The following is a 27,280-nucleotide window of genomic DNA, read 5'->3' as shown; positions in this document are numbered from 1 at the left end:
AAGCGGTGCCTTCACTGCTGCACCCTGTTCTGCTCACCGACGTGCATCACCGCGCTTATATGCCTGAAAAACAAGCGCACCCAATGACAGCGTGTGAGACATTGCGGAAGAAGCTTTCCTAACAAAAATCTAAACATTGCTCAACAGAAGAAAGAAGAGCTTTGGTAAGTAAATCGCAGTTGTTGTTATTTCTCGGCAAGCACTGCTGCATATTTAACACAACGCAAGGCTATTTTTGTTCGTGCTGAAAAATTTACAGTGTACAAGCCCACAGCCTTGCGTTACCATAAACTCACATAAACCAATTCTATCTAACGTTACAACAGTTAATCCTTGTATTTCTCTATGCGTTCACGTATGTACCTAAATAATAACATGTTCCACATTGTTTTAGTAAATTGTCATCCCTTTGTTAAAATCATAGCGAGGAGGTCAGGCAATGATTCAATTATCCATTTATGTCCACGGCAGCACTGACTCCACAGTTACAGTATTATCGTTGGTGGGTGTGCCAACTGAAGTTTGCTGCGCTGGTTAGTGACGTGGAACATAACTGAAGTCCACCCGTCCACCCAGTGATTCTCGACAGATCTAATTTTGTTGTTAACAGATCGCCAGGGCCAGCTCCCGCCCCAGGACTAGAAGTGAGTCTTCCCCTACCAGACATAGATGGACTTGGGTGAGTGCCGAGTAGGCCTGCAGCTGAGAAATCTCGACAATAACAAGGATTGGTTTTTTGTTCTGGTGTTTAGTATGGTGTCTGGAGGTTTGTTATGACACAGTCTGAGCTTTTGAACTGCAACTTTCCCCACTAACGTTAGTGTTTATTTTACTCAAATCTGACATGTGTAGCAGCCAGATAAGCTCCACCCTCTCTGTCAGCTGGGTCTCAGCTGTCTCTGTCAGTATGGCTGCATCTGTCAGCTGTCCTCCACTGGCCTCATGTCTTATGGATGTCAGATAAATGCAGTCACCCCTGAGAAGTGGATCCTGGACTTAATGTTGACTAGTAATGAATCCATACCTGCTGCTGATAAGATGACTTTATGGCTGGAAGTAGACTATGCATACTTGGGTGGAGCACTTGTTGACACACCTTGTCTCACCCATCAGTGAGATTTGCAGAGTATTTACTTTGACTTAAGCCCTAACGATGGCCGCCCTACTCTGATCTGAGCAGATTTCTCTATTAATTCCCATTTTCTATGCTTGTTGCCTTAACCACAAAGTGTCCTATACACTAGTCAATTTTGTAGTTACAATTTTGTTTTTGATCTTTAGAAACAATTTATATTTTTCTGTTTGCAACAGTGGACCATTTAAGCTGCCATGACAACAATAAGTTGTTGCCTTGATATTTTGCATAAATGACCTCAGCATAAACAATATGGTCATATGGGGTAGCATAACATTTGAATTTACCACAGTTAACGTTTTGTGAGTACAATGTAGGCTATCCACACCGCCACACAAAGGTAAACATTTGCCTGAGAAATTATACCATTGCAAACAATCCCATCAAAACTTCCAGCAGGGCTCTTGTGTGTTTAGTCTAACCACCTTTTCTCTTCCTCACTTCCTCTCTGATTGTACCACACATTGTACATAAAGGCTCATTTGCTTTGACATTAATTTCTCACTGGTCTCTTGTCCAGGCACCCTGGGAGAGGGGAAGATGCTGCAAGAGCCAGTGGACAGTCATGGCTCCAGGTTCACTCCTCTGGTGGTGGTGGAGCTGGCCTCCGACACCAAGGAGGAAGCCATTGCGTGGCTGCTGAACAGGATAAGAGACAGACAACAGAACGGAGGTATGGAAATATTTAGACACTGCAGCCCCATCTGGGAACTTGGAACTAGACGGTTCATTTGCTGAATGTTTGTAACTTGGCAGCAGAGCAGATACCAGCTGAGCAAATTTCAGCATAGTCATACCTGCCTCTCTCCTCTCCTCTCCTCCCCTCCCCTCTCCTCTCCTCTCCTCTCCTCTCCTCTCCTCTCCTCTCCTCTCCTCTCCTCTCCTCTCCTCTCCTCTCCTCCCCTCCCCTCTCCTCTCTTCTCTTATTCTACTCCGTTCTATTTTATATTCCGTTTTATTCATAGATGCACTTATCCCTGCCATGTCTGCTCTTCTCCCAGGTGCGGAGCTGCTGGTGGAGCAGCTGAGCCCTGGAGCCTTGGCTCTAGAGAAGGAAAACCCCAACCTGTTCCTGGTGGGGGCGTCCTGGCAGAGGCTGCTGTCCGGGGCTGAGGATGTGGGCTTCTTCAAGGAGTTCAATGACGGCTCCATGAGGGGCTTCACCTGCACCAACAAGCACAACTTCAAAGACTTTAAAGGTACAGTCGAGGAGGTGGCCCGCATGAAGGCTGTTGCTTGCCTTGTGAATATTTATGCTTCGGTGATGAAGTGCCATTGTACAACAGGTAGTTCCGTCTGATTAGTCAAGTAAAAGTTTCTGCTTTGGAGAAATTTTACAGTCAATTTTCATACAATAAAAACTTGCTTATAATATAGACTTTTAACAAAAATGCTTCTGTCAGCCAATCTTTTCTCAAATGACTGAGAACGAACAGCGTTTACTTTTTGTTTACAATTTTACTTTTATGATTTGAACTTGGCTCGACCCCAGCCATGCTGTGTGCAGTACCACTATTCATGTGTAACAGGCTTGCAAATTAGTCGCTACCGTTTGAAATTGGCTAACTGTATCTTCGCTGCATTATTACCACACTAACGCCATGTAGCTGATCTCCCATCGGCGTGACTCCAAGTCTTGCAAGGCGCTTTCGTTTAAAAAGAGCCGGGGGAGAATCTTTTGTGTTGATACAGCAAACCGCTGTCATTGTAATTGACACACTCTAACTATAATACTGGTCACAGTTTGAAATCGTTAACTTCGCTATCATTGCTTCGCAGCTGCCGCTTTATTACCAATTAACAAGCCTTTGTTCTGAGTGTCACGGTGGTTGTGTGTTTGCCTGATCTCTCTCTGCAGGCGATGGCGACGACTTCCTCAGTATGGCGGAGTGTCAGTTCATCATAAAACATGAGCTGGACACACTGAGGGCCAAGGATGAGTCTCACGTGCCAGGATACACCCAGGTCAAGCTCTACCCAGGGAAGTCCATCGGTGAGTCTCTCTCTCTCTCTCTGTTTTATTTTCAAATTCAAATGAGGTTTGTTGTAATTAATTGCCCAAGTGTCTGATGCCAAAGCAAGTGGTGCCAAACAATTTTTACAATCAAGAGTAACAACAATACCAATAAGAGTTAATAATAATCGTTATATACATTATAAATGAATCAACAAACAAATCATGAAATATGTTAATCAGGAGATGTAAAATCAACTACATGTGTGATGTTATTCATCTTCTGTCTTTAGAGGATAGTTTGTCCCTCCTGTTTCAGCTTGTGACAGGATTTTACCATTTTGGCAGCTAGTGTGGCGCACTCACATTTTTCTCCCAGTATGCATTGGAGTTTCTTATTAGTGCCAAGATTTTCAAGTTGAACCTAACCTGAACTTTGGGCAGAGATATGATGTTCTGATATTTTCATAATTTGCCCAACTGAGAAGGAAAAGCAGCTCTGTCTCCACCTCTCCTTTGGAGCAGAGTGAGCACATCCTATCTCCTCCTCTACTGTGTCTTTACCTCCCTCTCTCTCTCTTGCTCTCTCAGTGGCTGCACTATGGAAACAATAAATATGCAAATGTAGTGAATTATTCCCAAAGCGAGATAAGGAAGCAATGAACTTGCAGAGCAGATAGGATGCCTCTATTCAGCATCTGTGTTTGACAAATTGTGTGAAAGCACAATGTAATCATTTTCGACAAATGATGCACTCAAGAAATGACAGATGAAATGATAGTGCTTTCATGCACTCGTATTTAGGCACTCTGTATTAGACAATAGGAATTACTGCTATAGACAATACATTGTGTACTATCAGCTGGCTCCCAGCTATTGTCTGCATGTCCTTGTTTTAGAAAATCCAGTTGTGTGTTTATTTAGTTGGGAAAGACAAGTTGAGACAAACTAAAGAAAGGGGTAAAAATATGCAACCGTGCTGCCTCTCAAAAATCTATTATCTTCCAAATGATTTATAATATTAGGCAAATAAAACTTCAGCCAAGTCCCTGTAGGCACCATGCTAGTTCATGATGCTTTATGTTATCAAAGAAGATGACGATAGTATGATCAAGCAGCACCAAAATGAAACAACAAATGATTGATTTCTTGTTTGCTTTTCAGTTCGCAGACTGCAGTCCAAGGGGATCCTGGTCCAGGTTTTTCCTCTCCATGAAAAGGAGGAACTGAAGAGACTTTCCTTCTCCTGGTACAAAAAGGTCAAGTTGTCCCTCCAGCCTCTTGGTAAGTGGAAGAAAGTACCAATTGCTTGATAGTCACCCATTGTCTTTTCATCAGACTTTGCTCTGTATAATCCTAGATGAACACTTGTTTTGATATAAGTAGAGAACCTGTTCAAAGATGTACTCATCGTCTTCCAATCCATCCCCTATCCCCAGATGACATCAGACACTACTACGGCGAGGGCCTGGCGCTGTACTTTGGTTTCCTGGAGTACTTCACCTTTGCCCTGGTGCCTATGGCTCTCATCGGTTTGCCTTACTACTTGTTTGACTGGGAGAACTACGACAAATATGTTGTCTTTGCTGCCTTCAACTTGGTCTGGTGCACTGTGATCCTGGAGGTAGGGAGTAGTGCATTTTTAGGTCCTCTAAAACCAGAGTTATTAATTTCCAGCCTGGGAACCAAATGAGGCTCTTTGGTCTCTTTTGGTCTGTGGGTCCAAGAACTGAGTGATTGGCTCAACTTTTACCCCACTAGGTTTGGAAGCGGTCTAGCGCTTCACTAGCGTACGGCTGGGGCACTCTGAGCAGGAAGAAGGCCTTCGAAGAGCCTCGGCCCGGGTTCCACGGCGTCTTGGGGTTCAACCCTGTGACGGGACGCGAGGAGCCCCTCTACCCCAACGCCAAGAGGCAACTCCGCATCTACCTGGTCTCCCTGCCCTTCGTCCTGCTCTGCCTCTACCTGTCCCTCTACGTCATGATGATCTACTTTGAGATGGAGGGATGGGCGATGTCCGTCCATGACGAGGACCCCACGTTCTGGACGGGAGTACTGCTGTTCATCCCCAGTATTATCTACGCTGTGGTGATAGAAGTCATGAACCTGATCTACAGATACGCCGCCGAGTTCCTCACTGAGTGGGGTGAGTTGTTAGGAATAGGGAGTTAAGAGTCTGTAGTGTGTTTAGATTAGGTTTATACTTGTGTATGAGCCACGCTGCTGGCATTGCATGTCGAATTTGCAGTTTTTTTGTTTTTTACCACTGCATGCACTGCACCCACTTGTGTCTTTGTTTCAGGACTTTTCTAGAAACGAGTGTCAATATCTTGAAATAAGGCAGAATAAGGCATTTTCTCCACTAGAGAAAATTGGTGAAACAATTGGTGTTTTTTTCACTTATTTTAAGAAAAATAAGGTTTTAAGACTCAATATTAGATTAAATTACTTGTTTAGATTAATATTTGTACGGTCTATAGTCTTGTAGAATGCATCTTTAACTGACCAATCAGGTTCCTTCCTTTTGGAAGACAACTACTGGCAACCACTCATGTCTGTGAGACTAATGTCACATTTTTGGAAAATCTTTGGAGGTTCACTGACACAGACCTGTTTAGACGTGAAAAACGCACAAGCAATCAACCTTACTGTAACTGAAGCGAGTAGAAAATGTCTTCCATCCAACAGGAGGGTCAGTTTTGCATGTGGCTGAAAACTCACAAGAGCACACAAACTGCTCTTTCAGATGCAAAGATAAAACAATATTGAAAATCATAAGCCCTGTGCAAAGAAACTACACCACTGGACCTCATTCAGAAACATTGCATATTTTTTGAATTTTTGGGCGTGGGTATTTTACATTTTCCTTTTGGTGGTCAGACATGCTTGAATGTATTTGGGTAGAATGAGATGATGAGGGAAGTGGCAGGGGTTGAGGGTATCAGCAGTTTATTTTTATTACCGACTACTGACATTGTTCCAAAATGTGTTTCCCTCTCTGTTTATTTAGAAAATCACAGGCTAGAGTCTTCATATCAAAACCACTTGGTCCTCAAAGTGTTGGTAGTGAGTATCAATGACATGGTTTTGCAAAACATTGCCATTTCCATCCTGCAGTGATCCAGATGCAGCTGCTGTGTGTCAGCGCTCCTCTCATCAGTCCTGTTGTTTTATTTCTCCTCAGTTCAACTTCTTCAACTGCTTCGCCTCACTGTTCTACATCGCCTTTGTAATGCAAGACATGGTGCTGCTCAGACAGGTAGGCCCGCCTTCCTTTCTTCCTTCCCTCTATCCTTCTTTCCTTTTTTTCCTCTTTATGTCTTTCCTTTGTCTTTCCATCTTTTCTTCCCTTTCTTCTTCCTTTCCTTCCCACTTTCCTTCTTTCCTTCCCTCCTCCTTTCCTCCCTTCCTTCCCTCCTTCCCTTCTTCCTTCTTTTTTCCTTACATCCTTCATTCCTTCCTCCCCCTCTGTCCTTCATCCCTTCTTCCTTCCTTCCTCCATTCCTTTCATTATCTTTCCTTGTTTCCTTCCTTCCTTTCGTCTGCCCTCTCTTCCTCCCTCCCTTCCTCCTTTTCCCCAACCACCCTTCCTTCCTTGCTCCCTCCCTTCTTCCCTTCCCTTTTTCCTCCCTTTTCTCCTTTTTTTTTAATATGATTTTATTTCAGTCTCCATATTGACACAAAACATGACTTCCTTCCTTTTCCCCCTTCTTTCCTTCCTCCCTCTCCATGTTCCCTCCTTCTCCTTTATATTGCCCTCACCCCTCTGCTCTTCCTCTGTGTCCAGAGTCTAGCCACCCTGTTGATTACCAGTCAGATCCTGAACCAGTTCATGGAGGCCTTCCTGCCCTACTGGCTCCAGAGGAGACGCAACAAGAAAATGACGCGGAGATCACAGAAGAGGAGAAACGCGGAGGACAAGGAGCTTCCTCTGGTCGATCAGGTCAGACTGGAGGCCGACATGTGCGCGTACCTGGTGAGTGCACACTGCCTTTTACACTCACATTCAAATGGAAAAACTTACCATTGTTGAGACAAGCAATGATTTTACCCAATGGTGTTGTGTTTTCTGCTCCCATGCCAGAGGCAAGCATGAGCACTTAGCTGATGGGAATGAATGTGAAAGGGTGTTAAGATGACTCCCTAACATAAAATATGTTTTGTGTCCTCCCTTGATAGCTGTATATTTTAAAGCTGAAGCGAGGAGAGACATTATACCTCCACCACCACCCCCCTTGTCAAATTCATACAAATTACCCACTGCTGGTAGAGATGCATTGCCAGAGTGTCAACAGTGTACACAAAACAAGCTGTTGTATTCTTGCTATCATGGATTTCGATATATCACCATATTTAGTATAATGTGTCTGGCTGCCTCCTTATATTGTGTGTGTGTGTGTGTGTGTGTGTGTGCTTCTCTCCCTCTCCCCAGGGTACATTTGATGACTACCTGGAGCTGTTCCTGCTGTTCGGTTACGTCAGCCTGTTCTCCTGCGTCTACCCCCTGGCTGCCGTCCTGGTGGTGCTGAACAACGTCACTGAGGTTTACTCAGACGCCTTCAAGATGTGCCGCGTGTTCAAGCGGCCCTTCTCCGACCCGGCCGCTAACATAGGGGTCTGGCAGGTGAGCCACAGAGAGAGAGAGTGATGAATTGTATGCGTCGCTAGTTCAAATGGCTTCAGTTACTTTTTCTGGGATTAGCTGATTTTGATTGACACAATGGAGGCAGTTGATGGGTCTCATTCCAAAACATAAACATCTATTTTTGAGAAAAAACTAAAAAACATGTGATCTCACGTTCCTTGCTTTATTTTGAAAGTGAAGATGAATATATCCTAACTTTCACTTCTCAAGAAAATGCCTCACTGCTAATTTCTTCAATGATATTCAATAGTGAGTTTCACTTTCATGCTTGTAATGCTTTTGTCAAAGTCTCATTTTAGAATGTAACTTCAGCCGTTGTTCACCAGCCAGACTGAAGCAAAGGCTCAGTTATAATAAACAGATTTAGGTCAATAACTGACACAGGTATCTTCTCCTGTTGTCTTAAATCAGCTAAAATTGAATTGGCAATGTTCATGGGAACATTGCACCTCTCTAGGGAGAAATATATCACTCTTATTATTAGTGTTTAACGTATTATTTAACCTCAAGATGGACGATCGATTAAGAACAAGATAATACTTGGTGTACAATGATTGCCTGGCTGGCAAGAATCCAACTCAAGTAGAGTCTATCTTCCTTTTTTTCGGCATTGCTGACCCATTTCCATTTTTGGCACGTAAACAATAGCAGTCTCTAACTGACTGTTCCTTTCTCTCTGCCTCCCAGCTGGCCTTTGAGGCCATGAGTGTGATAGCTGTAGTGACCAACTGTGCGCTGATCGGCATGTCTCCACAAGTCAAGGATTACTTCCCCGAGTCGGAGGCACAGCTCATACTATGGACCGCGGCTATTGAGGTAATGCAACACACACACGCTTAGACACATCTATATGGAGCCTGCACACTGAAGAAGGTACTAGCCGAAATGTCTGTGCATGATTTCCCTTCTGCATTTATAAAAAATTAAAAAACGAATATAATGAGAACATAAAAGAACATAAGTATAAAAAGAACATAAAAGGTCTTGGAAAACGTATTTCTTCTTTGAGTGTGAACCACTTTCTCCACTGAAGACACATCTGTATGTAAAGACACACAGGGTTAAACTTGCATGCACAAATACCCACATACAGTAGGCCCTGTGCTATGGTTATTGAGGTCACACATGTTATGTACTGTATTTTAGTGTACTTCAACCAATCAACATTTTTTCCCTGGTTCAGTGGTATTTGAACAGTTTTTAAATAATGAATTATACTAGTAGAAACAAGACAATTCACTTTGAATTCAAAATGCAGATAGAGACAGCGATTCATTGGCTAATGATAGAGCATTAATTCTCAGCTATGACATTTATTTTTACACCAAGCAATTTTCAGTATTTAATTTTTTAAGGAAACCAGCATCTTGAATAAAATGAACTGAACACTGTCTGCGTACACCGTTGGCTACACCACTGGTTGAAATGCTGCTAAAGAGCTTTGCTCACTAGATGGAGCCAGAGTCACAATTAGATCCCTGCAGATCTACTGGCAAGTGTGTGTGTGTGTGTGTGTGTGTGCATGCATGCGTGAGAGAGCGTGTGTGTGATTGTGTTTACTTGGATGAGGGTGTGTGTGCATACTTGTTCTTCTGCGTTTAGTGTATGCTTGTTAGTGTGTCCTCGCTTTGGCTGTTGCGCTTGCCGGCGATTGTGTGTGTGTGTGTGTGTGTGTGTGTGTGTGCGTGTGTGTGTGCATGTGTGTTTTTCCAGTATTTCCACTCCAGATTCTTTCTCTCTCGAGTCCATCTCTATTAACGTTAACATCAGCCCACTCCTCTTGTCTCTGTGTTCTCCTCAGACAGCACAAACACAGACAAACATACACCCCTATCCCCACTCCACCCCCCCATACACACACACACACACACACACACACACACACACACCTCCTGCCTCCAGAGAAAATGCTGAAAATAACAGCACAAACAGAGAAACAACAGGGTTGTATTGAATGGGAGGGACGATGCAGGGGAGCAAGGTTTCATTTGGACACATCATAGAGAATACATTTGTATGTTGCTGCTGCTTTAATAAGCTCCTGAGGGGGAGTCGCTCTAACCATCTAGTTTTTGTCTCAAACTGTAAAAAGTCTACTGTACTTCACTGTACGGCGGAGTCACTGCTAACAGAGAGGCAGAAACTGGGTCATATTGATCCTTTGCTTGTTTGACTGAATGTGTGGTCTGCGTATGAATAAAGTTCGCCTCCGCTGTACATGTAAAAGTAGTTTGGAGTTGTTTTTTCATACATACACATAATCTTTCTTTTGGCGAGAGTTCCCAAACTGCAGCCCGGGAGACAAATTGAGTCAATTTTGTCCTCGCTCTGCCTCTTAGGCTAATGCTTCTCAAATGTTTTCATTGCACAAACCCTCAAATAGACACATGTTTTGTCCCAGGGGGGCACCCCCATATGGAAAGGTTTTTGTTGTTGTTGATGTAGTATTGAATTGCATCACTGTCTACGCTGCATGCAGGAGAGACGAGTGGTGAGAGTGAAACACATTCGGCTACATTCTCTAATCGAGGATAACTTCTAGTGAATTAAATTCCAGTGAAATTAAATGATTCCTTAATTTGCTGGATGACACTCTGGAGCCCTCGTCAAGGACCCTCAGGGGTCAACGGACCCCACTTTGAGAACCACTGATCTAATGAAAATGTACTAGTGCTTTATTAATAGGCCAACAACCCGTAGCTTTTGGCTCATTGGCTTTTTGCATTCCCAACTTAACTGACTGAGCTCCGGACACAAGGGCTCAACGTTTATACTTGTAACAGTTGAGCAAATACAGACCTGTATTTTGAATGGTGGTACATTCTGAAAGATCCAAAAAGACTACTTTCCATAAACACGAAAAACAGGTCATAACATAGATGGAATACAGCCAAACTGCCATGTACAACCTTGGGAAAAAGAAAAAAAAAAAAGAAACCAAGTGAGACAACAGTTTGCACCACAGTTTACACAACAAGGTAATTACTTGATATTTCCTCTTGTATCTCCTTCAAAAGCCCCTTCACATTATTCTCACTCTGTTTTAATCAGTTGTCTGTTCTTCAAATCAAATTCAACAAGGGAAGTAGCACGCTATTTTCTCTGACTGCTTCCTTGTATGTGGAGGCATTTCTTAGTGCTGACAGAGCGCATGCCACCTCCCATCCATCCCCACCTCCTTCAAATTGTCTCCTGGCCTGAACAGAAGCGAACATTACTTTTTTTTTTTTTTTTTTCATAGCAATAGGCTGCATGTCGGCCCCGGGGGTGATGTTCTCTATTGACTTATACTCTGCCCCCTCACCTGGATAAGGAGAAAAGGCGAGGTGCTGCACTGATGAACACAGAAAAAAAGAGGGCAGCTCACAGCATGTATTAGACTATTACTCTCTCTTCTTCTGTGTGGATGTGTGTGTCAGCAGTCCATCTTGCCATGGCATACCGAGCGGGATGGCACACCGGCTCAGTCAGGTTTGTGTGTGTGTGTGTGTGTGTGTGTGTGTGTTCTTCCGTACTATACGGCGGGCCCGTGATGGCAGAAGGCAGAGATCCACGTAGAGATAGGTGGAGTGAAAAAGAGTCAGCTAATGGAATAAAGGCAGAAACAGACAAGAGGGGAAGAGATGGAGAGGCAGACAGGGAGAAAAGGGCGGAGGGAAGAACAGATAGGTGTGGGGAGAGATGGATTGAGAGAGTCAGGGAGAGGAAGAAGTGTGTGTGTGTCTGAGAGTGTTTGTACGTGATGAACCTGAGTCACTAGCTGATTGTACATCCAAGCACGTTCCTCCCTGTTACCACCAGCACATTTCCTCTGGCCAGCGAAGAACTCTCTCTCTCTCTCTCTCTCTCTCTCTCTCTCTCTCTCTCTCTCTCTCTCTCTCTCTCTCTCTCTCTCTCTCTCTCTCTCTCGGAGCAAGCAGGCTATTAAAGAGATGGGAGAACAAGAATGATGAGAGCCGGGTTGTAGGATGTTAAGCATACTGGGGGGGGGGCTACACACACACACACACACACACACAGACACACACACTGTTTATTGACACAACGTCCAATATATTGCCATTGGAGAGGCACTTTTTATCTAAAGCCGTGAGCCAGGCCCGTGAGTGCATGCATTTTTTAGTATGCCCCCCCCCCCCAGTGGGAACTGAACCTCTAACCCTCACAATATTAGCGTTGTGCTTTAGAGCCACACAGGACCGCAAATGTGTTTCTCATCTCCTCGACATTTTTCTCAGAATATGAACATGCAGGAATTCCTTTTCTCCTTTCACAGCTATTTCAAACCTCAGTCAGTCAGTCAGTCAGTCAGTCAGTCGTTGGGTCAGTTCCCCTCTAGCTCTCCCACTTCAGCAAAACACGGTCTAACAGCCAACTGGACAAATGAGTTGGACCCCAGTCATTTTCTGCATCAGTGCGTTTTTAGGGGAGTAAATGAAGGAAGAGGAACCAAAGCATTGAGGGTTAACCAAAAAAAAAGAAGAAAAAAATCATTCAACCGGCTCTTACCTTGGTTACGGCTCTACGGTGGGGGTGGGTGGGGAGGGGAGCGCCTCGACGCTTTCCAGCCGCGGTGCTATGACACCTGGGTAATTACTGTATAGGGCTCACACGCATCACTGAGCGGTAACCAGGCAACCGGCCAGCCTGCTACAGGAACAGACAGAGACTTTCTTTCAGAGTCACGGGTCTGTCTGTTTTAATCTACCCAGTTCAGAGCAGCGGAGCCAGCGGAACAGAGACTCCGAACTGTTTCGGCTCACAGACCCCAAGAAATGAAGGGACGCCTGCTTACCACCTAATGGCACGCATAGTATAGTGAAGGACTTATAATTTTCAATTTCAGGCTAAATCTCAAACTATCAAAATCTCATTATGTATTTGTAGCCTGTATTATATTTTTTCATGTTGTAGATATGATTTAGTGACCCTCTGGTGGTTCCCAAACCAGTGGCACAGGGTTTCCCATCATTTTTGTTTTGTTTTTTTTTCAAATTTATTGTTTAAACTTTGGATCTGCATTGTATGTATTGTAGGACTGTAGCTAATTGCAACCCCTAATGAATGGGTGTTGTTGAAACCAATGAAATGTTCGGGTGACTGAAATCCACCTTGAAGTACTGTGACGCCTCCTGTTCAAAACGCCCTCAACAGCAATAATTTAAAATTGAAAGTGAATGTACTAACAATGAAATGTGAGCAGTTCAACAAAGTTAATGGGAAAAGATTTATTTTTCCATGCACTGTATTGTTGATTCATTATGAATACGTGTTTTTCTCTACAATGTTCACACTATTGTACCCTTATGAGTTAATCAGTGCAGATTTCTAAGGTTTGGATAAATTGGATATTCTACTGGAACAAACTTTTGATAAGGCTCTATTCATTGTAGGTGCAGCAGGTTGATTTTAATTAGTTTTTTAATTGGCTTCAATCATTGTACAACATTGTACTTAATTAAGTCTAAACTTAAGCCCTTGAGGTGGTACAGAACAATATTAAGGATTTCATCAAAGACAAACACAGTAGCTGTATCACTGTGGCTGTGCACAGTGATACCACAACTTTAACTGTGTGTGTGTTTGTGTGTGTTCATTGGTGTGTCAGTGACTGCGTGTGCACACACATATGTGCATGTGTGTTGTAAAGTTCTATGTGTGTTTGTCACTTTGTCACTTTCTCCAAGGTTATTTTCAGCAGCCAACCACAGAGCAATCCCATTACGCTGGTTTTCAGATAATCAGATTAGCATTCGCCCAGTGGCAGCAGCAAAAGCAACAGACCTGGACTCGCCAATCAACTACTAGCCTAGAGTCGTGCTGCATGATTTAGCCTCCCTCCGCATGTGCTGACAGGGCTTGGCTCTCCGTGTACTGTTCACTTTAATCTTCTCACTTCGCCTCCTATGGTAGGATGGTCACGGTGTATGGGCATTTGTTTGTTGGGAAAACAAGCATGTGGGCTTTAGTGTGGCTGCACCCTTGAGCCACTTGGGCAGTTTAACTCCTAATGGTTAAGGTTAGATTCAAGTCTGGTCAAGGTTTTCCCATCAATGATCAGGATTCATGGCCAGATCAGTGTTAAAAGAAAATATGAACAATGAATAAATGTGTAATGTCAGTCAATTGAGAGAAAAAAAAGTGCAAAGTGGTCCAAATGAAGCTAACAATTAGTGTAAAACAAGAAACTATAGTTAAAAGCTAGCCAAAAATGTTTGCCAAATGTAATTCTTCGGGCAATTTGGCTCCAAAGTTTAGGTGCTTTGATAGCAAAGGCACAATCTCCTCTTGTCATAAATCTAGACTTTGGAACAGTCAAAAGTGTCTTGTCTGCTGATCTAAGGCTGAGCTTTTGTACTTATGGAGATTGAAGTACAGAAATATATGCTGGAGCCAGGCTATAATGCTTTAAAAGTAATCAATAAAATCAATCTAAACTGGAAAATCAACTAACTGGAAGCCAGTCCAGGTGGCTAAAATGTGACTCATCTGATCTCTTCTTTTAGTTCTATTGTGTCCCATAGTTCTGGCTGCAACTTTCTGAACAAGTTGCAAACAAGCTAAAGCTTTGCAGTTGAGGACATTGTTATAGTATAATTTTAATTAGTTTGACAATAAGCATTTTAAAAACACATGTAGCTTGACACATTTACTGTAATCATTAATGATATCACAGTAAAGTCATTGATTTATGTCTGCTCTAGTCTTTGAAGCCCAAATTGATTCTTAAACCCTGTAATGGTCATATTGGCGCCTGTAGCTATTTATCTAAAGCTATGATGGCTATGATGTGTATATTTTGTATCTCAGAAGACTGACTGATCTTCATTGCGCTCTCTCCTCCTGGCTGCCTTCTTTAAACACTTCAAAGACCAGGTCTATGAACCTATGATGGTTTCCATAAGCAGCACGGGTCAAGAAGAGCACAGAAATAAAATTGAAGGCTAGTAATGAAGCCACAGCTTAGCATGTGCCAGAGAGCGTGAGTTTGAATCAGAAATTCTGCTCATGTCGTATCACAGATGAAATGGCAGAACTAGTAGTTCCTCATCAGTTGGATTGAAGGTGGATTGAAATGCTAATTTTCCAATTAACAGTGAAGTGGTGCCATGGTAACAGCATTAAGTGCTGAATACTGAGTAGCGGGAACAGCAGTGGCACCGTGGCCCTCTGATTCGTGCCAATCTTGTCACCGTGTTTTTCATTAGCTGCCTGCTCTCAAAGACCTGTCTGATCCACGTCTCAAGACTGTATTTTTAAGGCTGTGACATCAATTGGGTCCCCAGATTGCTATTCTCGTGACCACCATGGTTAAGCTAACAGTTAGGATGCTATTAGAGGCTCACTTGGGCTTCCATAAGAAGCGTTCTCTTCACCGACTCAGTGTCTGCAGCAGGACTGGGCCATTTTTGATGATAGGCAGGCCCATTGTGACTGCCAGAGAGAGGAGAGGTGGGACATCATATAGGTGAGGGAGAGGAGCCAAGTCTGAGTTCCACTGCCAACTCAATAAACTCACTATACTGTAGCGACGACAATGAGTACATCTTTCAAACTGAGCATTAGAAGTTTGATCACATCCATTATGTTAAACAGAAAGTGAATTTATAGGCTAGTCAGTATTTGGCCTTGAGAAGAAAGGGAACAGTTCACCTTGCTTTTCAACTGCAAACAAGTCACATCCTCCTTTCCGTCTTAACCGGGCGTTCTCTCCGTCTCAGGCCAACCTTGTACTGCTGAACGCAGAGAAATATAAATTAGCCTTGAATAGCATTAGCAATCAGCTAAGAGCCGGAGTGTTTATTGTACCATTTCAATCAATGTGACAAGTCACTGAGACCAGGGATTTCTTTGCTTGTTTTGGCTGTTATTAACGGAGCTGCTGTGCTGACTGGAATGACAAAAAATCTTAGTCTGTGGTTCTTGAGCCAGAAATGTTGCCCTTGTGCCTGTGCCAATCCTTTGAAAAGAATAGAATAAAATGGAAGAGAATAACTTCTGTAACCAAATAGAAGCTTTGAATTTGTGTCACAAATTTCCTCACAACCACATCCAGTACCATCATGGAGGTCCAGTGGAAAATTGACTTTGTGCAAATAATGGCTAAATATATAGCCAGTGTGGGTCAATTTAGTAATGTTGTAAAAAAAGGGAATTGTCTGATAAGGTAGATTTGTATCAAAATTCAAGTTACTGTGACACACTAAACTGTCTGGTCTTAATTTATCTAGTTGAGGCTAACGTTAGCATTAGCAGAGATGAGTGGTCTTAAAGGATAAGGCTGGTGTTTTTTAATACATTTCTTACCCTCAAATCCTATGAAAATAACAAAATCAGCAATGAAATTGTTTTGCCAACAAGTCTTGTCCATGTAGCCATAGAAATATTAAAAACACGTCAAAGAGCCATGCTGTTGCTCTGGGCAGCATATTTCATCGTTGCGATGCACCAGGCCAGCTGACTTTTTCCTCAAACAACTTAATAAGCCGACCGTAAACACGTTTTCCATCTCAGGAAAGTAGTTCCATAGCACCGAAAATAGTCCACGTCGTAATGAAGAATTTGTTCCCATTTGAATTTGATGTGGTAATAACTACAACAGCCTGACCTTTTGTGGTAACAGTTAGCGATTTTTAAAATTGAAACTATGTCTTTATGAGCTGTATTTAAAGGCTTTTAGCTTACAATTGGACCCAATGACTTCCGGTTTGAAGGCTAAAAAGGGAACGTGGGAAGTCGGAAAGTAACGGGAGTAGAGCAAACGCATTGTTGATTTTGTTATTTTCATAGGATTTGTTGACGGTAAGAAATGTAATTAAAAACACCAGCCGTATCCAGTAATATTAACATTGGTTGCTGTGCTAAATTAGCCTGCTGGCAAGTTATCTAGCTCACAAAGCCAAAAGCAGATGTTTGTTTAGGTTAACTGATTGACTCCTCTCAAGTTACAAGTGTTTTGGAGTGGGGTAAGGACAAGACGGTGATGATTAGCTGACCTATGCTTAGCTAGCTAACAAGTTGACATTATCTAAACCGATAACAGATGGATCAGTGGGGAAAACATAAGTTCCAAGTAAAAACACCACAGAAATGAACCATTCTTTTGAGATGACCAAGTTACAAGTTTAGACATTCAACCAGCTGTTCTCAGCCATTGTTGACCAAGAGCTGCTTCCATTATGGCCGCCAGCAGGTGCGTTACGTCACCTGAAAGCCCTCTCTATCTTGCTGAAGAGAATATTAGACCTAGATGTTTTTCTACTGGCTCCTATGGACTGCCTAGAAGCTTGTTATCATCCTTCTTGCCAATATCACTCACTTAGATCATAACCATGGAACACATTGCTCTGGAATAATCTATGCCCTCTGATCTACTTTCACTCTACACCATTTGTTACACCTAGCATACATGAATCCATTACTCTGATGAGAAAAAGGGCCTTGAATCAAAGGAGCTGTTGGCAGTTGGCAGTCCTCCAGACGGACTGGCTCAGGTGTGTGCGTGCATGACACACCCTTTTAAGTGTGTGTGTTCATGTTTGCGTGGCTTCACACGTGCATGTGTGTGTGGTGGCCTGGTGTGTGTGGGAACTGTGTTCACTCAGCATATATGTGAGTGAACGTGCGTCCTCTCATCTTCACGGGAAAACACCGATCCTGCTGATTCAGTTGTGTGCAGGTCAGGTGTTTCTGACAAGCATGGCTCTTTGAGAGGAGAGAGCCAGAGATCTGAGAACAACATGTTTCCTCAGTGAAGAAATTTACAAACACACAGCATTCTGGGTAATAGCTCATATCCTGGTCAAAGCCCTGCTGTTCATATCTACTCTCATATGCTACTCATGAATACCCTTGTGCATTTGAATAAGCACAAGGTTCTGAAAATAATCCTGTAAACTGACCCTTATGCAGAAACCAAGAGTAAATGGGAAATATAATACTTTCTTCAGTATTATATCCCAGGCAGCTTATCCAGTTTTATCAGGATAAAAGCTTCTAATCACAATAAGAGTTTATCCAGGTCATTGGAAATGAGATATCATTGTTCTTATGAGTCGAATACTTGAATATATTATTATGATCAATAACAGGATCTTGGCGCGCATGTACATACACCCTACTGAGTCTCTGTCCACTGTGTTCCGCTGCTTTGATCCATACTGCCAAATTGCTTTATTTCTCGTCCTCGCTCAGCCTGAAGGACGTGGAGGGAGAGTCTGTCCATTTCACCCTGACGTTCCACTCAGTCATTCCCTTCCCGCTCTGTCCTCTCTGTGCTTTTTCACCACGGTGTCCCATCAAGGACAATAAAAACATAATCAAGTTACGTTGATCTCTTTTTCTTAGCATCTGTTTTTTGTTCCTGGAAAAGGGTTTCTCAGACTTTTTCAACAAAGGATGTAAATTGAGGAAATGTATTCTTTCCCTAGGCCAGGTTTATTAAAACAGAAATAAGTCCCGTTCTGAATCCCTGAACCATACTTCAAAAAAACGTTGATCCTAAACTGTATTAACTGCTTTCATTTGTTTATCATTCTGTGATTTCAGCACGGCCTGCTGGCCTTCAAGTTCATCCTGACCTTCATCATCCCAGATGTTCCCAAACACATCCAGATCAAACTGGCCCGCCTGGAGTTTGAGTCCTTGGAGGCCCTCAAGAAAAAGGTAAAACCTGGTTCTATGATGGCCTCTCTATGGACAGAAGCAGTCTTCAAGATACAGTACCTCTAACCACAGTTGCTTTCCTCCTCAGGTATTTCGCAGCAGGCTAAAGTATTACCATGTACTCCCAATGCCATGGTTTCCAATATAGCTGTCACTCTCTATTAGAAATTAGAAAAGCAGTAGAAATGGCATCATCACCATCAATCAGTCATCATCAATAGAAAAACTTTATAACTCATGTTAAATCTCAAGGAATGGAAAAAATGAATCAAATTAGAATTTAGCCTGCCTCTTACTGCATGTATACATTGCATTGTGTATGGGAAAAACTAACAAGTCTCTTCATATGAATGTTAAGTCAATGTCAAACCACAATAGACATATAACACACACAGAAACGCACAGTATATTACATAAATATAATATATAATAAGATGAAACTTTAATGATAATGAGGGAAATTGGGAAAAACACATCCACATCCATGCACACACATACACTCGGATATATCAGTCAAAGCAAAAACATCAATGGGTTTCCCAATAATAGGTCTCTTCTGACAAACTATCACTGTGTGCTTAATGATAACCGATAGGACACACAAAGAGGGCAGATGGTCCGAGCCCGGGTAAACAGCATCTAGACTTATTTATGTCACTCAGTGCTGACAGCGCTCACCTGCTGATGGACAACACCGGGACATGACTAACGGCATTAAGCGAGGCAGCGAGCCGCGCCACGGCTCAGTGACTCGCCCGCGATGGCCGTGAACTGCACTGCTGATTGCGCTGATGCAGTCCTTGGAAAGCTCATCAGTATTATCACCGTGTGTGTGTGTGTGTGTGTGTGTGTGTGTGTTTGTGTGTCTGCCTGCCTCATCAGTATTATTATCCACTCCTCATCGCTTAATGACCCAAAAGGCAAGCCTCTCCACACCGCTATACTGCTGCTGGAGCTCTGCTTAGCTAACAAGTTAACAGATAAACTCAGTGAGTGTGTGTGTGTGTTGTTAATGAGGTTCAACTGTTTCATCAGATGTCTATTATCTTGCGATTAACACACACACACACACACACACACACACATTGTGATCTTGTCTAGGCTGCGATAAATTCCTATCCCAAAATCCTGCATGTGTTCCTCTGACTGATTTCACCCTTAAGCACCAAAGTGGACAGAGTGGAGTGCACGTGAATATGTTCATAATAACATGTTAGCCTAATAGCTTCCCATCGTGCATTCCGAACAGGCTCTTGATGCATGTCCCAGAGCACTTTGCTGAAGACGAATGGCGTGTCCTATGTTAATAGTATTGATATGGCTCCACTGTAAGGCATTAGCTCGCCTGGCTCCACAAGCCATTTGTTTGATGGCGACTGACAGGGCTGAGTGCTTCTGTGATGAGCTGTTTGGCTTTTGGTTATCATTTCTCTCTCCTCACGTGTTTTCTGTCCGAGGCTCTTGTGCGGCTCCATTGGCCCCTATAAGACATGCAGATGAAGCCACTGTAGAAGATTGACTTTTTACACACTTTCTGCACTGCTGCTGTACTGTTTCTTTCTTGTTCCATGCAGTATGGTTGGGTTTATATGTTTCCTACTGAAGGCCATTGGCTCACATTCATTCAGGGCTGCAGAAAGTAAGATACATGCCTTATGATAGCATGGATTTGTCTGTCAGCTCGCACACACTATCCAATCCCATGTGGGGTTACGATGAAATACTCTCCATTGATTGGTGTATTTCATTAGCTTCCTGTTGTATAAGCGAATGAGAATTGATGTTTGGCTTGACCAGTGTTGTTCTGTGGTCTCTTGGTTCTGTGCAGAGCCAGCTCCATGGACGGTGAGTAGCTTTGGCTGTGTGTGTTTGGATTGCATTGGTTTGTAATACCCAACTATTCAGTCCTTCAAAGAAAGTGTTTGCGTGGGTCTGTCCATGGTTTTGTGTTCTCACAGTTGAATAAATGGGTAAAATAAGTCAACAATAGATTTCATTAATTGAGACTAATCACCTAATGCTCATCAATGATGTAACTAAAATATTTGTGTTGTGAATGTGATCTGAGTTGCTGGGTTCTGTTTGTTTTTTAACATTTCAGTAATATCGCCTGTGGTTTGCCCTCACCATCATGATAACCAACATTAAAATCAAGTTAGTGGTGAACAATAACTCTTAATAACTTTCAGCGTCATGTAATACCTCACCTCATTATACCTGGCCTGTTTTTCGGAAATTCCCCCGAATGAAACGGATCCTCTGATGCTCCAACTTTTCTCTAACCTGTTTGCAGTGGATGACTTTGCCCATGGCCTCAGAGAGACAGACAGGGAGACAGAATGAGAGACAGAATAAGAACTAAATGAAGGTAGTTAGACAGGTGCTCCAAGCCAACAGTCAGACAGACAGTTGGATACTGAAGACTGAAGTAGACGGAGACAGAGGACAGACGGGAGAGATAGGGTGAGATGAGATCACACATACAGTTTGTTTTCTTTGGTCCTATCCGCAGTGGAAAAGCTTACTTTGTTGCATATTTGGTTTGTTTAGGTTCACGCCGCCTAATTACAAGTGAACCAGAGCTCATAAACAAAAGTCACATGGACTCACAAGTAGCTCATTCATTGGAGAGTTTTGGTAACCTGTTGTCCCGCCAGGTTAGAGACTTTTGGCAGTGGGGAGTCAAAGCAGATCCAGTTCCAGACTTTAAGACTAACGTGATGGACTTGTCTGTGCTCTTTGCCATAATTTACCTTCTCTGGTGTTCAGACCAGTTAAGAACACTTGAAGGATGGTTTGCCCTTCTTCATTTTGTTTTGTTTGGCTTTCCAAGCATGAGTAACTGCTGGCTATCAGATGTCAACATCCATCTGAATACATCCGTAAAACCTTGTATTTTTGGGGTCCTGTAGTTGGTTTGGATTATGTTCTCACTCCTAACAAACTTCACTGCAGTTCACTTGGAAGATGACTGACACCTGCATGATTCAGCGCGGTTATTTCGGAGTTCAACTTTCACCTTGCCAAATGAACCCAACTAAACGCTCCAGAGCTTGAATAAATTGTTGCAAACATGCTTGGTGTGAACGTACCCATAAACTGAAATGGCAGTTATACAGGTACATCAGGTTAACAGGAATACAGATACAATAGTTGAAGTAGGCTGCCAAACAAATAAGTGGGGAGACACTTCATGAATGTAAATTTAGAAACAGAAGATGGGCTGAGAGGCTAAATCAACCATACAGGTACAGTTTGAGCTGTTTAACATGCGCAAGGTAGGCATTTCCCTGCAAGTACGAAAGCATTCTAGGATTCGATGATGCTGAAAATGATCTTTATCTATTAATTACATTACAAAATTAGACAGCACGATTTGATTAGATTAAAATGCAACATGCTGCTTTTTTCCCCCCCATGTCTTTGTATAGAATAATAATGTAGCCAAATAAAATGTACTCATGTGTGAAATTGTGTGTGTTGAAATTAAGTCCTCAGTGGTCACCAGTAATGCAAACACACACAGACAGACAGACAGACAGACAGGGCATGTAGGATAGAGTGGTAAGGAGAGCTTGTAAGCAGATCTCAGTTTCCCACAGGAGACGCTTGATCCGACGGTCAAGTGACTTTCTTGGCTGCGCTTCTGCAGCTCCAAGTCACCTTGCTCCGCACTGCCGTCTGCATCTGGCCAGATCAGTCACAGCAGTTGAACGGGCAAAACGGGAGATCCGTCCGTAGCCTGACCCCGAGTTCACTAGCCAGCCAGGCTCTAAACAGCAGACAGAAGCTCCAGATAACCAGGAGACAGGCCAAGCATCAGCGGGGAATGGGAAAATCGAGCTTTTTCAGAGTCATCACTTCCGGTGCACCGAGATGATTTCCCGCCAGCGATCGTCCCTCGGGGTTCATACATCAAACGAATGATAATAATAATTTAGGCAAATAGGTCAAATCTACAGCGTCTCAACCAGGGGGGGATGGGACGCTCTTCTCTATCGCAGCCCCACTTAGTGATGCGGGCTTAAAAGACGGGGGTGTTTTTACATAAAAATCCTGCCTAATGCAGCTAGAAATAGCAGTGATTGTAGAGGGCTGTGGTTCTGTGTGTGTGTGTGTGTGTGTGTGCATGGGGTGCTGGATGTTAAATCTTAGCCCAGCACCCTCTATCAGAGGCATGTCGTGCAGAGTCAGCAGCAGCTAACACATTGCTCTGACAGGGATGAATTCTGCTGCCTGCTGCCCCACAGGAGCGAGCGGGGCAGGTCAGGACTAGACGAATAGAGCGCAGTACACACACACACACACACATACACACACACACACACACACACACACACACACACCACTTCATGACTACAGCACAGATTGTGGCAAGCCATTACAGTCCGGCAGTGTAATATGTCACATGCATGTACGAGGAGCACATACACACACACACACTTCATGACTTCATGACTGCAGCACAGATTGTGACAAGTCATTACAGTCACATAATATGTCGCTTGCATGCACACACACACACACACACACACACACGTACACACATACACTTCTTCACAACCACAGTACAGATTGTGACAAGTAGGGTGGGTGTTGTAACACACACACACACACACACACACACTTACACACACTGGCTTGACAGAGAATGACTTTTATTGTCTACCCTGTAGCCTTAATAACCTTCGCACAGTGTACCATCAACACAATGAGTAGCCTCCAAACCCCTGAGGGTTGAATAAGAGCCTAGACCTTGCTTTGTGTGTGTGTGTGTGTGTGTGTGTGTGTGTGTGTGTGTGTGTGTGTCTGATAGATCAAATAAGCTGGTATGAAGCTCTGTGGCACAGCGCTGCTTCCCCTCTCCTCTGATCAATACTGACATATCAGGACAATTAGCCGGACATGTTCGCCAGACTCTGGCGGACCAGGGGCATCGGCCCGAGAGACGAGGCCCTGAGGACAGCATGGGTGGGGGTGGGGAGGCGCTTCTTCCTGCAACTGATACGGGTGGAAATTTCACTGCCCTCATTTGAATGTGGGCTAATGGAGCTGGTGTAGCTGCCAGTCCAGCTCTTTAAAGAGGTAATCCACTGTTGTTTTTTTGAACTTCCTAGAGATCTTCTGTCAATCAAACAGTGAGTCCAGTTCTGTGACGTCTTGTTCCTTGGATTTTCTGCTGATGAAGTTTGAGTTTCTTTTTCAGATGTTTTAACATATTTTCATTCATTTGCTTCCCCTCCGGAGGAAGGATCCCGTCTTTCCACCCGCTCCGGAAAAGAATTAATCTCTCCTCTCTGTTCCTGGGGGAGTCCACATGTATTTAACCCTTCTGCTGCCCCTGAGGAATCAGCGCCGGATCTAAACGGCTGCCTCAGCAGAAACCCCCGCCGCGGATCGGTCCGCGGGACGGAAACCTTAATAACGTCCAACGCATCCGAACCCCTCCCCGAATGTAATTTGCTGGCTCTGCCTCTCGCCGGAGGCACAGAGGAATTAATTGATTAAAATGTAACTCAGCCAAGATAACTGTCTAGGGACGAGGGGGGTTTCTTTGATGTAAAGTCTTGGACCCGTAATTTATTTAAGCAGCAATCAGGAGCCGTCGCGGTCGCATCACGGCCCGACTGCGGCGGTCTACACTGGGGGTGAAGATGAGAACGGCAGACCGCCTGTACAGCACTTCTCCATTCACACATCCACTTCAAATGCCATCTTTTTTTCTTTGTTCTTTTTTTTTTTTTTTTTTTTACACCTATGTGACACAGATGTGGCCTTTCCATTACTGTCTAACCTTGACGGGGGCAGAAAAAATATCTCTCCTGTTTGGACAGCCGTGAAAAACTGATCAGATCGGCGGCGAATCGGATCAGGGTTTTCCGCCGCCGACCCTCGATCAGCGCTCCCGCACGACACCTCGCCGTCGTTCCCAGGTCCCCGCATCGTCCCAGAGAGCCGAGTAAACACCGCCGCCGCTCCCTGACTAACTCGATCTGGCTGAGACTCTCCAGGCCCCCGCGGAGAGAGATGTAATGCTGTTTTAAAAGCTCTGGTTCCCCTCTCCGCCCCGACATGTAATGTCATTTTGGGGAGGGGGGGGGGGGGGGGGCGAGGAGAGAGGAAGAAGACTCTGCCTCTGGGCGTCTGATGACACAGGTAGCGCCGGGCGACGCACCGTTGTTTACAACTTTTCTCGTTTCTTTACACGACTTCTTCCACAACATCCTCAGGGGGGCGGCTTGCGCTCAGGCTTTGAGAAATGAAGAAGAAAAACTCCATCATTATTAATCATGCATATTATGGATTTTTTCCCCGTGTTTCTTGTCAACTCAAATATTCGTCAATGTTGTACTTTGTACTTTTTTTTAACTTTGTGGCCATGTTGAGTTCCTCTCACAGGAGAGGAGATTTTCATCAGACAGTTTAACAAAAACTTTTCTCCATCTCTGTTACATTTCCAGTGCCAGAAGATTCTTAACCCCTTAACTCCTCCTTCTCTCCCCTTAAATTTCCCCTTAAGTAGCTTAAAAAAAATGTTCATACTGTACATCAATGTCACATTGTTCCAATGCTTCACTGAAGCTATAACAGACTTACACTGAGTGAAATATTCAAACCAAGACTCCATCTTTTATGGCTGCACCATTACATTAAATGGAAAAAATCTGATGATGTGTTGATGATGCGCATAATTTTATACGCATTTCCCTGTAATTCAGCAGGACATATTTGGTACCTTTCGAAACTTTGGGATCTTAACTAGAATTTAAAATAAAGTTCTGTGGGTTTGAATAAAGCTTGACCATTTAACATGCGTTTGTAATGATGGACCCGCCGGCGGGACCGGCAGAATGGAATAGGTTTGTAGTACCCAGATACAGTTGCCTGTAGACTATCACATTCTAAATAACATTCATGGCCTGGGTGTTTTGTTCACATGTAGCCAGGAGGATGATGGGAAATAGTTTTGTGTCTGCTCCTTTTTTTTTCCATAAAATCTACAGTGAGCAAAGCAAGAAGGATGCCAACCCTTGTCATTCTTTTCCCCTCAAATTGTTCCCCACTACACTGCACCTTCTCGTATCAAAACAAACATTCATCCGTCCGTGTTTTCTCCTTTGTGTTTCAGAAAATGCTTGAAGCCACGGAGCTCAGTAAGGCTGCCCAGTGAGGGGGAGAGGAGAGGAGCGCCCTACAGATACTGATCCACCGCCGAGAAGTTTCACACGGTTTAAACAAAGTCAGACTGTTGTTTACACCGCCTCGCTCCGAGGCGCGGCTTATCCATGCATATATGTATTAAGACAAAAAGTCGTCAAACAGGATTTAAAAGAAGGTTATTCTTGAGAGTATGAGATGTTTGCTGTTGCTGAGTTTTCATGTAGCAGTGTGCTGTATTTGTAATATCTTCACTGAAACACTAAAGCGTCTCAGTTACTGTTGCTAGCAATAGAGGAATACAGTGTTGTCCTCAGCAGACCACTGTTTTAAGAGCGTAGCTGTGCACCAAATGTATTCGGTTGGGTCTCTAAATCGAATGTACTGTAATCAGGCTTTATTTGAGGGTTTTCTGTCCAAGTGTTACATTTGCGGGCTGTAGACCTTTTTCACAAACATGGCTGACGTGCTTCTGCAGGGTGTCGATCGGTTCTCACCACTGCCAGCAATGTTAAGAGCTTTCTGTCACCTCTAACTCTGTCTGTGATCACTTATTTTGTGTTTCAATAAACCTTATAACACAATACAGGTGTTGTCATTGACATATCTTTCTGTTTCTGTGGTCAGATGGCTACACGACTATAACAAAGTGATTTGATCTCGAGTCACAAAATGCTAACAGCACAGAAATTACCACCAGTTAACATTTTGTGACCCTCGATCAAATCACTTTTTTTTTTATAGTTGAGCGTCTGTCTGACAGCAGAAACAGAAAGATATGTCAATTATTGTACTATAGGTTATGTTGAAACACAAAATAAGTGATCACAGACAGTCGGAGGAGACAGAAAGTTGGCTTCTTATTGCTGGCAATGGTGAGAACTGATCTATACCCTGCTAAGAAATGCTCAAAAGTGTTTGAATCCTAAGAGAATGCTGTATACGTACTATATTATATATAATGTATGCAAATATTGATCAAACATCCAAGACAAAGTAGTTTTTCCTCGTAATATATTCTGTTTGTCAGCCACTGAAGTCACTTTTGCTCGGGGTTTAATCAGTAGTGTAGTTAAAGGATTATGCATTAAACAGTATGCCCGTTTTTCAGGCATTTAAAGTACGCCCACCCATTAACATAATTACTAGCGAAGTACACAGGATGATGGAGCACACACAGTAAACGCACTCCACCGCAGCAGTGTATCCGCCTCCAGCTACCACTACACCACTGGGTTAAATCAAAGTAGAACAATTGCCAGTATCTATCTTTTTATTGAAGCTGCTTGCGACGTCAAACAGGTTTTCTGTTTTTTCAGGAATCCTGGTACAATTGTGCACTCCAAGATGAATATTGATTACTGTCCCTTATTTTTGCATGTTAAACACAACCAGGGTATTATCTGATTCAGAAATATATGATCTATAATACTGTATTAATGACACAGTGTTGCTGTTACTCTATTAGTGCTTCCATTGTGTCAGAGGATGAATATAATTCCAAGTTATTTTAAAACTTTAGACCATGCACTCTTATAACACCCCATGGTGCCTTGAAACGTGATGCCTATCCGCAACTTTGTTTTATACCCACACACACACACACACACAGCTGGTATTTACAATATTACCAGATGTATTGAAACTGTTGTAGGGAGAAAAGCAGGATGAAACCAAAGCAAGCTATCCACTCTGCAACCCTTGGCTCAAATAAACCCATGTA

The 27,280-nt window shown here is 43.3% G+C and overlaps 1 protein-coding gene across 1 annotated transcript; it reads left to right on the top strand.

Annotated features, from left to right (window-relative positions):
* The first annotated feature begins 65 nt into the window (after positions 1–65).
* Positions 66–27,280, top strand: ano10a (anoctamin 10a). The gene is made up of 15 exons (XM_071544294.1): positions 66–164; positions 611–679; positions 1,656–1,808; positions 2,137–2,334; positions 2,994–3,128; positions 4,254–4,373; positions 4,529–4,713; positions 4,851–5,235; positions 6,100–6,155; positions 6,274–6,348; positions 6,877–7,065; positions 7,522–7,713; positions 8,422–8,550; positions 18,283–18,399; positions 25,529–27,280. The coding sequence occupies exons 2-15, from the start codon at positions 670–672 to the stop codon at positions 25,568–25,570; spliced, it is 1,986 nt and encodes a 661-aa protein (XP_071400395.1). The 5' UTR covers positions 66–164; positions 611–669; the 3' UTR covers positions 25,571–27,280.

This window comes from Centroberyx affinis, unplaced genomic scaffold (assembly GCF_046629955.1).
Source record: "Centroberyx affinis isolate AG114_WGS23_722 - 3 ecotype Tasmania unplaced genomic scaffold, CSIRO-AGI_Caff_v1 ptg004514l_1, whole genome shotgun sequence".
Lineage (NCBI taxonomy): Eukaryota > Metazoa > Chordata > Actinopteri > Beryciformes > Berycidae > Centroberyx > Centroberyx affinis.
Note: the sequence above shows the minus strand (reverse complement) of the source record. Positions and strands in the feature narration are given on the sequence as shown.

Excerpts from the sequence above, each read along its gene's own strand:
- ano10a (XM_071544294.1), top strand. Across the intron at positions 1,809-2,136 it reads AGACAGACAACAGAACGGAG|GTGCGGAGCTGCTGGTGGAG; the intron begins GTATGGAAATAT and ends CTCTTCTCCCAG. Across the intron at positions 4,714-4,850 it reads GGTGCACTGTGATCCTGGAG|GTTTGGAAGCGGTCTAGCGC; the intron begins GTAGGGAGTAGT and ends TTACCCCACTAG.